The sequence below is a fragment of the Tachypleus tridentatus genome, chromosome 6, assembly GCF_004210375.1.
Source record: "Tachypleus tridentatus isolate NWPU-2018 chromosome 6, ASM421037v1, whole genome shotgun sequence".
Lineage (NCBI taxonomy): Eukaryota > Metazoa > Arthropoda > Merostomata > Xiphosura > Limulidae > Tachypleus > Tachypleus tridentatus.
The window spans coordinates 71,374,422-71,391,560 of record NC_134830.1 but is presented as its reverse complement, the minus strand read 5'-3'; the positions used below and the strand labels follow the sequence as shown (position 1 = coordinate 71,391,560).

The 17,139-nt window shown below is 32.0% G+C and overlaps 1 protein-coding gene across 2 annotated transcripts in view; it reads right to left on the bottom strand.

The window, feature by feature from the left end:
* The window catches only part of LOC143252775 (proto-oncogene tyrosine-protein kinase receptor Ret-like), a 97,105-nt gene extending 80,279 nt beyond the window's left edge, over window positions 1-16,826 (bottom strand). Inside the window, exon 1 of one of the 2 annotated variants that reach the window (XM_076505451.1) lies at window positions 16,590-16,826. In XM_076505451.1, the coding sequence (XP_076361566.1) occupies window positions 16,590-16,650 (61 nt within the window). In that variant the 5' untranslated portion in view covers window positions 16,651-16,826. The remainder of the gene's footprint in view (window positions 1-16,589) is intronic. The other variant, XM_076505450.1, reaches the window with a different exon arrangement.
* Between the last annotated feature and the right edge of the window lie 313 nt (window positions 16,827-17,139).

Here is a 17,139-nt window from a genome sequence, read left to right as displayed (position 1 = left end):
AATCAAAAGTGCATTTCATGAAATACTTTTAAAAAATGGCGGTAGCATTGAATTTAAGGGCGCTAAAATCACGGCTATGAAAGCACAATACTAACTTTCATATCAATGAGAAAGCTATTTGTAACAAATGTAAAGCAATCAAGGCTGTACTTTGAAACTTGTTGTTCATAGTGAGGTGGGTATATGGCAGAGGAACATTTTACAGTTCTTAGATCGTAAGGAAGTTTTCTTAGAGAGGACGTTAGAAGTTAAGCTTCAACAGAAATGTTATTCCAATCCAATATTTGAAATTTACTAGTAATAAACTATATGAGTTGTAATTTTACATTATGAAATATTGACTGAGAATGTGGGTAAGTTATGAAAGGTTTTATTTTGTTTTCTAGCTTCTTTGTTTGTTTTATTATTACGTAATTAGTATTATTAACTGTTATGCATATGTGAGGTACACTGTTAGGTCAGATATCGCTAATTCTGAACTTAAAACTAAAGTAATTGTAACTATCCAGTAACACCCGTCACCAGAAGAGGTTCGTTCGGCTTATTTTGAATCCGAATTACAGGACTGACTGATACTTTTATAAAGTGCCTACAGCATAAAGTGCAGAAAATGGTCAGGAGCATTACATATGGAACTTTGGACATTTCGAATCACGGGTTAGCATGTTAATTACTAGAACAGGTATAGCCATTTTTAAAACAAATAGACTGATAACCTTTTTTCACTCATTAGCACAAGTTAAGAATGTTTATCTGTGATCCTAACATCTTTTGTTAAACTAATTTATATTAGAACTTGTTGGTCTTTACCAAAGCTACCTCTCCAATATTAAACAATTGTTCTCATTAAATATTTTATACTTTAATATGAATATGTATATTGCTTTTTAAGTACATTTTAATAAAAATAGTCAAAGGAATGCTTACAGTATGTTTGCGGACTTAAAATGTTAGAAATCAGTGGTGGGCAAAGCACTGATAGCCCATTGCATATCTCTGTGCTTAGCTTCAAACAAACAAGCTGCTGTAAAAAAGAAAGAACGACAACAGCAAAGATACTAAAGACACAGTGTATGTGATCAAAAGCGCTGAGGAACTTTACAGTTTACTGAATATACCACAAAATATAAACTATAATGACAATGCTGTAAGAGTTTACATTTAATTTTTTGTCAGGGCCCCAAATAATAGGCTGCTTTCTCCCCATCAAGAACGCGAACCATGAATCTTCAAATTCCAAGTTGGAGCACGTTAACAACTTGGTCATGTCTGGCCATGCGGCATTTTAAAGCACGTTCCAGTTTTATAAGTCTTGATTATAGCCAAGAAAAAACTTGGTCAATTTAAGATTGTTTTTAGGCCATTGTTTTATTGTTTAAACTAAATTGGGTATATTTCAAATAAACGCTTACAAAAGAAATAAACAAAATCGAACGAATGTAACACTCATTGAATTTAAAATTTCAATCTAGTAAATATATATATATATATTTGCAAAAGGTTGTTCAACTTTGCCACATTTTTTTCAAGATACTCCATATTACAATATTTAAGTTTGGAAAATATCCTGCACATTAATTTTTTGTTTTACTGCAATAGTCGATTGAATAGCTTTCTGCTCTAAACGGAGAAAAAACAATATATCCTCTCTATCTTCCTTTGTGTTCGATATAACTCTCTTTGTGTTGTTTTTATTGCTGAGAGAGGAATTAGAAAGCCAAGAAAAAGTTTGAAGTTTTTTTTCTAAAACGTAAGCACAAGTTGTGTTAATGTTACAACAGAAGGTTCAAATATTTTGTATGCGAGCATCACAAATAGTTACAATTCACTCTTTCGTATTTTTATCGTGAAATGCATGGTATCAGCACTGGATGCCTTACAACCAATTTTCATGAATATGTTAAATAAGCTTTTTTATAAATCAAGGGATATTGTTTTCAATTTTTTCCATTCTTAACATATAAAAAATGGATAAGATATTTTTGCACATAAATTATTTCATTCTACAATTTAAGAGTTTCTTGAATAGCAAATAATTTATTAAGTCGTATACGATATTTATATTAGAATATAAGCTGAATAAAGACAAAGTTGAATAAACTTTAGTTTTGTTTGTTTGTTCTAAAGCACAAAGCTACACAATGGGTTATCTGTGATGTGCCACCACAGGTATCGAAACACGGTTTTTGGCGTTTTATAACGTCTTTAAATTTACCCTTAAACTACTGAGGGGTATAATGTGAACAGACATGTTGCTGGCCCCTCAGTGGCACAGCGGTATAACTGCATACTCAAAGTGCTAAAAACCGGGTTTCAATACCCGTGGGGAGCAGAGACGAGATAGCCCATTGTGTAGCTTCTAAACAAAGCATGTTCTTGTTAGCAGAATGATAAAGAATTTAGAATTAAATATTGCCCTGTGGGTTTAGTTTTAAATTTGTTTCAGTAATTTGTGTTATTGCTTGTATATACATTATTGTGACTTCAACCTATGCCTTACAGTTTTTAATTTTAGTTTCCATACGCCTTTTTTTAAATTCTTGTTGGTTAAAACTTTTAGTGAAAAATATTTCTAACTCCTTGCATTCTAAGAAGCTTATTTTCTAATTTAAGTTAGATTCTTTATATTTTATTCCAGTTCATGCATTAACTCATAATATATTTATAGAGTGAATCTTAAAAAAACACAACTTACTACAATTTCTTTATCACAGATTCTCTATTACTTTATGTAGAAATTAAACGTATATAATATGGAGTAATACAAAGCATGCAGGAATAAATTTTAAGTGAGTTTTGTTTTTGATTAAATCACTTTTATTTCTTCTTTTGAATTTATTTTTATCTATAAATTTTGTTCTCCAGTTTTAATGAATTTGCACAATGTTCATTCAATACTATTTAATAGTCTTCAATCATTTTCAAGTGATCCTAATCACTTTACATAAATGTTGAACTAACTTCTACGAACTGTAATCTTACACAAATCATAACGAAGGTTTTACCAACTTTCCAGATTAACGGCAAGCTAAATACCCCAGGTTTATTGAAGTTTTAAAGTATATGAAAATTATAAGCATTAAAAGAAAAATCATAAAAAATAAAATGGTCCCTTCCTTTCAGATGTCAAATCCTGGAAAATGACAAGTTTCGTGCGCAGTAACATAAATCTTTCAGTTTTTGACGTTGACCGTTGATAATTATGATTTATAATGATAATACTCTGAATTCACACTTTTCAAAATGAATGATCTTTCTCCATCTAAACAAAAAACTGTCAAAGCATTACGTACGTTATATTTCTCTGTTCAAGTTAATTGCGTTTGTGTAGAAATAGGAATATATTCAAATACACAAAAGAATAATTTATGCCACAGAAAAAAAGTTATTACTTATAAATAATGTTATCTTCTATAATTTCATATTATTTAAGTTATGCAAAGATGCTTTACAATCTTTGAGATTTTAGGAGATGTTCTATGAACTTCATTCTAGTTCTAAATAACCAACCCTTTTATTATATAGAAATCCCGTTAAAATAGATCTAAGATTAAAAATATAAAACTCAACAGACTAAATATTTATTTAATTCTAATTTGTCTTTATAGTTTTAATGCTAAGATATCTAAGGAACAGTTTTATAACACTGATGTGTATAAAAGATATGAAAGATATAACTTGCGCAGTCATGTTTTACAATGTATCAAAACATCCACTAAGAGGAATACCATTTACATAATGCACGTACATACAAGCCTGTTTGTATTTGATAGAATTCCTCGTATATGAAAATATATGCGAAGGTGCACATAGAAGGTATTATTTTCAATTTTGACCTATATATAGAAATATCATCATCATGACCTAAAGATCACAACATAAACTATTTACATTTCTTAGAGTAAACTCATTTTATTGCGTTTGTTAAGTTTTATTAGATTTATGTTGGATTTATGACAGTAGTTTATTGTTTAGCTGAAATAAGTGTGTGGATTCTGTTTATACTGATATAAAAACTTTTTAGGCACAACTCTGATCACATTCATAATTAATCAACAAGCAAGACGGGAACGTTTTACATGACACACACGTTTTTCTTTTTAACATACAAAACATTCCAAACATGTTTTTTATTTATTTTGAAAGCTAAATTTATCGGTCATCCAAATATTGTGAAAAACTGAACTCTTTTCGCAAACATCAGTCAAACTTATTTTTAATACGAATAAATATTTGTACTGTTGTATTAATGTGAACATGTTAAGTTGTTACGGAATTATAGCCAAGATAAAAAAGTAATATAAAATGGACGAAATCAAACTTGGTAAATAATCACCAGGAAACTAGACGATATGTAAGAAAAAAGCTCCATAACATTTATCCTGAAAAATAGTCACCACGGGTCTAGTTGGTATGGAGATGGTAAAATGTTGCTTTAAACAGACCTTGACAAATACTTAAATGTAATACAACTATACGTTACTGAAGTAATTTAGTATATGAACCATTTCTTTAATAATAAAATATAATACTCGTAGTTTGTGTGAGATTCAAATTAAAAATGCTTATCAATCAATAATTCATCTTATGATTTATTTTCACTTTTGATACTAATTTAAAATGTATAATTGTTGTTACTTACACTTAAAGGCATAATTCCTAATTTTAAAAAAATATATAATTCATCTATAATAACAACAATAATAGTTTTTAAAAATGTGTCACTCAACATGTTTTAAATATTTTGCTATATAAAACAGTCAAAATGACGTATAATAAAAAAACAGTATTATCTGTGTAAAAGAGTCTTTGCAGCTTATTTTATTGAAAATAAGAATTCCATATAATATATAGGATCATCTATATGAATCACCGTCCTTAACTCAAACGTCTTGATTATTTTTAGTTTTCTTCAAACTCCTGATAACTAAAACTAAGGTTTTTTTATCCATATTAAACTATATTAACTGGTTATATAAAAGGAAATTCTGCATCCATATTTTTCGAATTAACAAAAATTAAAACGAACTCTTACAGCATTGTCATTATAATTTATATTTTGTGGTATATTCAGTAAACTATAAAGTTCCTCAGCGCTTTTGGTCACATACACTGTGTCTTTGGTATCTTTGCTGTTGTCGTTCTTTCTCTTTTACAGCAGCTTGTTTGTTTGAAGCTAAGCACAGAGATATGCAATGGGCTATCTGTGCTTTGCCCACCACTGATTTCTAGCATTTTTAAGTCCGCAAACATACTGTAAACATTCCTTTGACTATTTTTATTAAAATGTACTTAAAAAGCAATATACATATTCGTATTAAAGTATCAAATATTTAATGAGAACAATTGTTTAACATTGGTGAGGTAGCTTTGGTAAAGACCAACAAGTTCTAATATACATTGGTTTAACAAAAGATGTTAGCATCACAGATAAGCATTCTTAACTTGAGCTAATGAGTGAAAAAAACGGTTATCAGTCTATTCGTTTTTAAAAAGGCTATACCTTGACTAGTAATTAGCTTGCTCTGACTGGGAATTTAAAGCTTCGTGGTTCACGTCTTTTATCGCAAAAACGCACTCTATTAGAGCCCCTGAGTGTAATATAAGTAAGAGTAAAATCCCACTATTCAGTCAGGTTAGAGTGACTTAAGTGTTATCAGTAGCTACTGTTGATTAGCTGTTTTCCATCCTGAGTATCAGCTCAAAATTAGGGAGAGCTATGCGCAGACAGGCCTTTGTATATATAGCGTTGCTCGAAAGAAATGAGAATGATTGTCGCATTTATCGTCAAAATTTGAACAACCTTCTATAGCTGCTTTAAACAAGATGTGGTCTTTACTTATTGTTTTTCTTTTCTATTATATTTTGAGTTAGCAGCAAATTTACGAACGTACAACGCTAGAATCCGGTGCTCGATTCTTTGCGGTGGAGAGCGTAAAAGTAGCCCATTGTGTAGATTTGAACGACGAAAACAACTACAACAAAAATATTTTCCTGTTTTTGGCAGTTCATGTCGAAAGATATTAACCCTTAGACACGGGGAATGTTGTAGATAGTGTCATCAACTGATGATGGCCGCAGCTTAAGGGTTAAAGCAAGTTATGAATGTTTTCTTCAGAACTAACGGAATGTAACACTCATGTACAGAAACATCAAACTCAGAATAAAAGCTATTATCATAAGATGTTTATTTTTCTGGCGATTTTACTTTGCGACAAGTCTTAGCTTTACCAGCTAATGACATAACACCAATTTGTTGTTTAAACCTTTATTTCTTTGTTATTTTGCATGCTAACTTTAGCAAGCTTATATTAGATTTTAACTTTACTATTCTAAGGCCACTTTATCCACGTGTCAACAATGTAGTTTTTATACTTAATTTTGTAGCACTTAATATGCGTTTTGTCATGATAAGTGCATAAAGTAATCACGGATTTTTTCATTTTGCAGATAAAATCTTTAATCTCTTGTATATCCTTTATTTATGAAACCTATTCATATCTAGTGTGGTTCTTTAACAAAATCACTCAAAAAATTAATGCTGTAAACCAAGATTTATGTTAAAACCGTCGAATAATGCGTCATGCATGCCATAACGCTCAATTTGGCTTAATGAAATTGACAATATACTGTTCCTTTCGACATAGTTGTGTGACCTTTACAAAATTATTAAAAAGGAACGAAGCCACGGACTCGCAAAATGTTATATGATAATGGAAGATTAGCGAGAGATTTAGTTTTAGTAAAGTACATAAAGCATGGTATTTTCTACATCATATACATTCAGTTGAGCAAGTTTGCTGCAATATCTATAGCTTAATGTCAACTTAACAGTTTGCATTTCAACATACTAACGAAGACTGGTACGTGCTGAACATATAATAGAATGGTATTCTAGTTCTATAAAGCAGCTAGATAATTATTATATCTAGTGCAATTGGGTCTTTATAAGAACTACCACTAAGTTGAGTTGTTTAAAATTATAACTTGCTAATATTCCACCTTTATTGTACATTGTACCTCAAGTATGTTCTCGTGATGCCATATAATGTTAATGACACAGCTACAAACTCACTTCAGAGTTTCAGTAACCCACATGTTGGATGAACGGGCTAATATTTCACTTTAGTTATTGTCAGTAAGATACAATTTTTTTCTGAATACTCATGTTATCCCTAATTATAGTTTGTACATTTTTCTACAAGAAAAAATTATGTTCATTCATGTTACTTAAGAAGTATAAGTGTGATATTCTGTATTTAGTATTTATGGAAAGTCTTCTGAGACTATTTGCATCAGTATCTAATTTTGAGCTACTGATCAGATGGAAGGCAGCCAAGCTAGTGAGGAACTACCTGTGACACGCCATGTATGTTAAAGGATTAACTGTCCCTCCTATACCGTATTCCTAGCTTAAATTACGAGAAATGATTTGTAATATCGCACGATTTAGAACCCAGTTCCGAAATCCAAAGCAGTACCATAGAGCCAATTTGTGCCCTATGTATTTGTTTTTGAGCAATAAGTATCATTCTCATGGATATTGTCATCTTGCCACTGCTGCAGCTCTTGAAGTTTAAGTTAAAACTGTAACAGCTTGACATAAGCTGTTCATTTACAAGGGCTGAGTTTTAACACTTGTTATTAAGTTATATACTGCAAATAAATATTTTTGCCTCTAAAATATTTCTAACATTTTTATTTCTGACATTTTCCTTCTATATTTTCAGCTAAGGCTTTGTTCAAATCATCTTTATAGACTTTATATTATTTTTTTTGTTTCTTCATTTTTATTGTTTCTTTGTTTGAAGTTAAGCACAAAAATACGTAGCTGGCTATCTGTGCTCTGCCCACCATGGGTATCGAAATCCGATTCCTGGAGTTGTAAGTCCGAAGACATATTATTTATTTTTAATCACAAAGTTACATTATGTACTCGCTGTTCTGCGCCTACCACGGGTATCTAAACTAGGAGTTTAGAGATATAAGTCTTCATATTTACTGCTGAACTACTGAAGTTCTTATAATAAATGAAGTGAAGAACTGACTCTACTTTAGGGGCTGGCATGGCCAGGTGGTTAAGGCACACGACTCATAACCTGAGAGTTGTGGGTTCGAATCCCCGTCACACCAAACATGCTCGCCCTTTCAGTCGTGTGGGGCATTATAATTTGATGGTCAATTCCATTATTCGCTGGTAAAAAAGTAACCCAAGAGTTGACGGTGGGTGGTGATGACTTCCCTCTAGTCTTAAACTACTAAATTAGGGACGGCTAGCTCAGATAGCTTACATGCAGCTTTGCGCGAAATTCAAAACAAATTAAACCAAACCCTACTTTAGACAAAACGTCGGGCGTAATATAGTAGTTGGCATTCTGTAAGTCGAGGGTTCTAGTCTGTGATATGCTATATTTGCATAATAATAATGAAAGTCAATCTTTCTATTAGGATAAGAAGAGCCTTGTAGATGTTGGGTGCCGTCTACTAGTTGCCTTGCATCTGGATCAGATTTATTAATTAGGGATGCCAATTCTTGAGCCTTGGGTCTTCGATCTGACCACTTACTATTTACAAAATGCTGTCTGTAGGCGAAATAATAGCAATGTATTTTTCTTACAATAATACTCTGTGAATTAGGAGTATAATACAATAACTTGTTATGACATTTAGTCAAAAAAGGACGTTTTACATATTGTTGCAACTGTTATATAATTGTACGTCTGTGGAAGTAACATTTTCTGGCCCTTCTAATCAACACATTATTTAGATGTTGCGTGTTGCATTATGAGCTTATACATATGCATATTACTTTCCATTTTCATAAATCGATTAACAAATAAGTGGTCGCAGTTAATCCATATTTATACTTAAGCACCATTTACTGACAGTACTATGAATAGATTCATTTAAACCTGAGGACTCCATGAGTTAAATATTATTAGAAATTAGTATTGTTACACCACTTTGTGACATATTCTGGTTGTGTTTTCGGTAAATAACTTTTGAGCTATGAAGTATTCATTGTTATAGCGTTTAAAATATAGCAATATTTACATTTTCCACATTTACAGCAAATAAAAACAAATTATATAGTAATCAAAAGGATTAGCAAATACTTGTTTTGTTTCTTAGATTAATAATCATTAAGTTTCTTTGAAAGGCAAAGAAAAATTAAAAGTTTGTTATAGTATATTTTGTCATGTCATGAAGATATGCTTTCTTCATAAGCAGTGTTAAAAATGTAGCCATTAGAATAGCAATGACCATATCATTACTAGCGTAGCTTAATAAATGTGTCCTTGCGTGGTTGCGCGCTCAGTTCGTGTCATGGTTCCCAACTGCTTATTACCTTACTACTTCCACATATTTCAAGGCTTTGTAGAAAATCAATACCGATGCCATCTCTTCCAATGTCTATAGTTATTCGACTGCTTTTTGAACCACGCCTGTTTTTCGTGAAGTTTGATAACATGCACGCATATGAATATTTCTCGATGTATCTGTGTCCAGGAAGGAATTCCTGTTATTGAACTCATCATCCTATTCAAAAACACTTGAAATACACATTTGTGCACATAAGCATTTCTATTCACACTAGGGAGGACTTCACGTCATTTTAAGTGCCAGAAGTTATTACAGGCAAAACGTTTCCACAAAACATAAATATTTACCATCATGCTGCATAGAAAGTATGAGACATTTGTCGTTTTTCTTCAATTTGAAAATTATCTCTTTTCGAAAATATTCAACACTACTGAGGTAAAAAAAATATCTTGTAACCTGTTTCAGAGTGTTGAAAACTGAATAATATTTAAATAAAGTTTTAAGTTTCTTAATATTTGTTAGAAACATCTCACCTAGCGGGGTAACACATTTTTCTCAAATATTTTCTACCTAATATAGTGAAATAATATGGGAAACTACTAATGTTATCAGCAGTAAGATAAGGTGATGGGACGTCATACTTGTGATATTTATTTAGTGGTATACTCTTATATTTACATTTTCAGACCGATGCTACAAAGAGTGAAGAATTACGTTCATGTTTTTACACTGCCAGACAGAACCTGTAAAATACATTAAAAGTGAATGTTTTTTAAATTTCTATACTGCTTAAAGAATCCGATCTATTTCCATAAGCAATGAAATGGTACATTACAGTTTCCGCTCTGCTAGGTAGAGCTTGTCTAATTACACATACAGTGAAGTGTTGGCTCTTATCGTTACATTGCTATAAAAAGCTGAAGTAATTCTAAAAAGTAAAGCGCTATGTCCTTATATTTACACTACTAGACAGATATGAACTGCTTACACAGATATTTTTTGTTTGTTTTTGAATTTCGCACAAAGCTACTCGAGGGCTATCTGTGCTAGCCGTCCCTAATTTAGGAGTGTAAGACTAGAGGGAAGGCAGCTAGTCATCACCACCCACCGCCAACTCTTGGGCTACTCTTTTACCAACGAATAGTGGGATTGACCGTCACATTATAACGCCCCCACGGCTGGGAGGGCGAGCATGTTTAGCGCGACGCGGGCGCGAACCCGCGACCCTCGGATTACGAGTCACACGCCTTAACACGCTTGGCCATGCCGAGCCCTACACAGATATTAGTACCTAAAATATCAAACCTAACCGTTATACAGCGTCAGTGTAATCTAGCATACAGTGAAGTGATATGTTATTAACTTCTTTGGAAGTAACTTCATCGACAGTTAATTCCACAGACACTGAAGTGATATCTTGTTATCTCCTGCAGAAGTAATCCCACACACGGTAAAATAATATGTACTAACTCCTACAGAACTGATTACACAGACGTTTAATTACTATTTTTATATGTTATGCAGATATAATTATACAAACAATGAAGTGCTGTAGTCTTATACACTGCAGAAATAATTCCAGAAGCAATCAAGTTTTACAAAATCGTAATATACTGTTTTTTTCATGTTTCTTTTACTTTTAATAAGAAAAAACACATATACACACTGTAAGGCACACAGGGTTGAATATGTATTGCAGAAGAAAATAAATATTGAGTTACAAGTAATATTTGTTGTATTTAGTTTTCAAATTAATCGACTCAAGTGTATTATTGTAACCAACAAGTACGTCATTCATTATCTTAACATACAATATAGGCAAAGAATAGTATGAGAAATAATTAAATAGCGATCATCCAAGCCTGAACGGAATCATCAACATGTAAACGAATCAATGTGTCAACTTTTAATGTTTTGTAAACATTAATAATCTTCTGTCTACAACACACTAATTATTTTATATTATTTTAAGCTTTTCCACTTCAGGTTTATTTTTCTTTCCGACGATAGGGTAGTTTAATATACAAAAATATTGTGCAGGTCCGTATGGATCCATGACGTTTTCTAGTTTTCTCGTTAATAGTTTATGGTGGAACAGTAATGTGTTGATAGAAAATTGTAAAACATTCTTCATTAGAAAATAAGCTGACGACATTTACTTCATTACATCAAGTATGATATTTCTCTACAATTAATTTGATTTAAAACAATTCGGCTTGCTGCAACAGATTTTGAAGAGAAACGACACTGTCAAATATGTAATGTATAACATATCTCGTGAAATGAATAGTTTAAATAGACAAGAAAAATGCATTAACTGCATAAGTCATTTCAATTTTAGTTAATGATAAATATTGCTCTCTAACAGCTGATGTTTAAACTACTCTTTACACATGTTGTATATACATTATAATATATGTTAATTACTCAGCTCACATTGTAAATAAACATTATAAATCCACCTGGCTTGAGCTATCATACCTTTAACATTTCACTTTCAGGCATTCGTGACACACTGAGTTGATAATAAATATATATATATAAGCTGTAGTTTAAGCTGTGTCATGGCTGTACTATAATATGAACCCATAAAATGAGTTTGTTTGTATTTTTAACTGAAATAGTTCTCATAAATTTACAAAGACAATCGGTATTCTATCAACAACCTAAAGACATACGAGCACTCTTACAGCACGAAAGATCACAGACCGCTACAATTTAAAAAGAAATCTAATAGTTGTAATGCAATATTTTAGTTTAATCAGGCGTGTAGGTATGTTAGTTTTACTGCTTTAATAAGAATATAAATGACTAAGCGCTTCAGATAGTATTTAGATAAAATATTTTCATTTCAGGAACTGAAGTCAATTTTTATCAGTCTTAAATGTCATTAAATTACTTACTGAAGACTAAACAGTATATTCCAAACCGATATCATTGCTAAAAACGGCCTGACTTTTATACTTTAACATATAGATACGTCATATGATTTTACGACACATAAAAACTAATAAAGATTAACACTTTCAAAAACTGATGCTTATTTTGCCAGAATAAATCTTCTGCATGTCAGATCTGTTAATGAGAAAAGATTCACTTAAAAGATGAAAAAGAATTGGCCGGATTTGGTACCTTTCATTAATAACACGTATAGTCTTTCTCAGACCTTACATTCTTGTATTCGTTAGATTAGTTATGTATATTTTTATACGTTTGTTTAATGTTTTATTTTTTCTTGCCATAGCTTCTTCATATAAACATGTTTTCTTACCATCCACTAGAAATTATAAATTTATTACGAATACGGTTTACGTTTGCATTTTCGTTAAGTTTCTGAAGTAACTGTAACATATTTTTTCTTGTGAGATATAATAAAACTTGTATCAAATCAATCAACATCACATATAAAAAGAAAAGTGCATTTGTTTTGTTTCTTAAATTAAAAATGTGTTCTAGTTAAAGCATATCTTCTCTTACAAAGCTAAGTTTGTTAGTTTTCTTTTTTAAATTCCGCGCAAAGCTACATAAAGGCTATCTACACTAACCATCTCTAATTTAGCAGTGTAACACTAGAGGGAAGACAGCTAGTAATCACCATCTACAGTCAACTCTTTTACCAACAAATAGAGAAATTTACCGTCACTTGGCCCGCCATGGCCAGGTAGGTTAAGGCGTTCGATTCGTAACCTGAGGGTCGCAGATTCGAATACCCGTCGCACCAAACATGCTTGCCCTTTCAACCGTAGGGGCGTTATAATGTGACGGTCAATCCCACTATTCGTTGGTAAAATAGTAGCCCAAGAGTCGGCGGTAGGTGGTGATGACTAGCTGCCTCCCCTCTAGTCTTACACTGCTTAATTATGGATGGCTAGCGCAGATAGCCCTTAAGTAGCTTTGCGCGAAATTCAAAACAAAAAACAAACAAACAAATTTACCGACATTTATAACGCCCTATTGCTGAAAAGGCGAGCATGGTGTGACGAAGATTCGGATCCGCGACCCTCAGATTTCCGCGAAATAAATCCGTTAAGCTAAGGACGTTGATTTTCAGGTAGTTATAAAACTGAAAAAAATGAATTATAACATTAATGTATATGTAACATTTACGTAGTCATATGCAACTTAATATTAACAAATCCCTTTACATCTTAAGGCAACGTACAAAATGATAGTTATGTATAATGGAAATACATACAAAGCACATTCCAAAAGAGAAGATAATTTTATTGTTCAAAAGCAACACAAAATTTGTGAGAAGAAAACGATCAATGCCGACTACCGTTAGGGCTAAATACAAATTATTATCAACTGAAGTGAAGCATAAGTTTGATTGTTATTAAAACGTTATATTCGTTGTAAATGTGTTAATACAGATAGCATGTCCTCATAACTTTCCTTCTCTGCTGTGCGTGTATGTGCTACTATTCTTTTAATGGATGACGTCACCTATTTCTAAAGCCCTCATCTTTTAATTTGAAATATTCTTGGCGACAAGTTGCATCCGGTTTTGTTTTTATTTTGAAATCCCAACTCTAGGTGGATCTGTTTTTAAACAATTAGAAAGAAGAAGAAAAAAGGGTCGTGAAGCCTGCAGACTCAGCAAGCTGTTAGACGTAACTGTAACATCGACTTGGAGAAACTCCCAAACTTCAATAAAGCCTTTACAGCAGTCATTGTTTCCGAATAAAAAACGAACTATTCTTCCAAGTAGCAATGAAAGAAGAAAGCTAATAAAGACTGCAAATAAAACTAAAAACGAAATTACAGTGGGAAGGTCAAAACAGAAAATATGATTTGAACATATATTTCAATAAGGGTGATGGAAACATATTAATAATTAATAAAGAACGGTACAGGCATTGTCTCAGAAACGAAAAACACAAGTTAAAGATAAACGAAAGACTAACAATATTGCTGACTTCAAAAATATCTAAAAGATAATAAGCGAAATTAAAGAAGAAACCTTAAACTATCACTTGTAAATTTGTATTACAATTTAGCTTATAGCTTAATGTGTGACAGCCGCTTTGACCTTGGAACGAGAAGGGATTTGCTGAATTTAGAACAAACAAGAAGGGGGAACAATAACGTCAAAGTATAATGTTTACTACGTTAATGGAGATAGAGAATTAACACGTTAGCCATTTCAGCTCTGATACATCATCGCTTGCTTTATGTTTATATAGGACTGGCCTTCAAAAAAATAAAAAAGTGAAATTTTATGATGAAATCTACAAAAAGAAATTTTGTAGATAATCTGTTTCATTATTATAAATTATTCTGTTTACCTTACAAAATATATAATAGTTTCCACCCTGTGAGTTTCGAGACTTTTGTAAAGAATTAAGGATAAATATAATAGTATTATACATTTAATTTTACGTTCATAATATATATACACGACTGATACGAAATTTTAGATAGATGGCTGATGTTTATATAAAATGTATAAGAGATTAATATAGATTCTTATTCTTAAACCAATTGTCCATAAAAACTAATATAAATGTAAGAGTGTTGCATCACCCTTTAAAATGTTTAAATATGTTAAACCTTGAGCTTAGTTCTAACGTATACTGGTGTTTAGACGTAATAAAGAATGTTTGACTGGATACTTAAATAAATTAATTAATTAAAAATAATTGGTATCAAATGTACGAACTTCGTTACTGAGCCTTTCAACTAGTATACTTTTCTTCGTTTGTGATAACAAAGCATGAATATTTGATAAAGGTTAGACATTAACTGGTTCTATGAAATTTCTAGAAGAATAATTCGTTACAGCAAACAATCGAAATTGTTTCTTTCTACTATCAGATTTAGGTTGAATGACGCAAAAAAAATATCGCAATGGGTGCACATAATCCGTATGCTGTAGTATCAGTATATTTTTATTCCTCACGTCACAGAATAAGATGCTGGTCGTAGGAGATGGGTGTTCAAATGAAGTGCACATAAAAACGCAGGGGTAAGGCACTCGACGAAACTTACGTCAACAGATTACTCCTATGGGTACTGTGCTCTTGGTTGACGTTTGATTCATGAGTTCTTTAATTTGTTTTCTTTAGTGTTATTTCTTCAGCAATATCACTGACGGCACTTCTCGGATATGTTTGTAGAAAAGGGACGAAATGGGGGTAGACTGACAACAGAAAACACGAACGTCATTATTACGTCATTGTGATTGATGATGCAACTCACGGCGATGCTTTTGTTGTATATAAACAATTTATCACCACCATTCTTACAGACAATAATATACAGAATACAGAGTACTTTCTTATACGAAAAAGAAAACAAACCAATATTTTTAATTGAAAATTACAATCACAGAATGAAAGTGTCATTTGGGAAAATAAAGTGTAACAAATTTGCAGAACTAACAATAAATAAATACTTGATTACGTGAAGAAGATAACGAAACAATCGTTCATCAAACTTCGTTACGAACAGCTAGTATAACTTAACTGACAGATGTTTTTTGATATATATTAGTTTGACTGTTCTATGATGAAAGAGTTGTTTTTCGTGTTTATTTGAACGGTGTTAATTGTAACCTGGCAACATGCCTGCCTCACCGTAAAAAGTGAAATGCCGTTATCTCGGCATTACAATTTTGCTGTGCAGGAAAGGCAGATATAAAGGGGTTTTGTAGATTATAAATTGCCAATTTTATGGCACTATTGTTGCTAAAAAAGATTACTTGCATCTTTACACGGACACTCCAAAATCTATAATAGAAGTTACTTTAACAGGTTATAATCTATTTACTAGAAATTCTAAAAAACATATTCAAGGTATGTGCTTTAATTTCACATCCTGTGTTTGTGTGTTTTCCTGTAGCAAAGCCACATCGGAATATTTGCTGTGTCCACCGAAGGGAATCGAATCCCCGATTTTATCGTTGTCTCAACGAGGTACAATTTCACATCTGCTTGAATATTCATCAAATAATTATCGTACAAATGTAGTTTTTAAAAGAAAAATATACGAGTTAAGGTGTTATATACAAAAGGCTTAGAAATATATAGCGTAAATACAGTATTTTATGTGTGAAAATATTATGCCTTTTTAATTGTATTTATACAGCAGGTTATTGTTATATATATTTTCTGTTAAATAATAATTTGCAATATAAATCTAACAATAAATAGAAAACTTTTTAAAAATGCAAATGCAACGTCATTCGTGGTTATTAAAAAAACAAACATACACATACACAAAGATATCGAACGTATTGCTAAAGCCTTCTAGCGTCAGCTCACCTTGTATAATAAGAGCTGCCACAATCACTCCTCGAATAACTACTCGCTGCATCTGATCCATATTAGTTTAGTGTTTATAGTATGTCAGTTTTACACTCCAATGCTCCAGTTCCGACTTGACAAACAGAGTAGGAACACTGGTGTAACTGCACAAGTCAAAGTCTGAGAGCACACACGAGCGCTTTGACATGTTCAACTGGCGTTTCCTTCTACAGGGAATGAAAAACCTACATAAAGCTATAAGACCACGTGAGTATGTAGTCTCGCTCCCAACACGCTTGCGCCGTACACACAGGTTTCTGCTAACTCAATCAGTGGGGTAGATTGAACCGCACCCGGGGAAACAATAAAGAGAAGTGAATCATATTAAAGATAGAGATGTATTGCAACCTACAGAATAGGGTTGTGCCTATACAAAATACATTAAATATATTGCAACCTACAGAATAGGGTTGTGCCTATACAAAATACATTAAATATATTGCAACCTACAGAATAGGGTTGTGCCTATACAAAATACATTAAATATATTGCAACCTACAGAATAGGG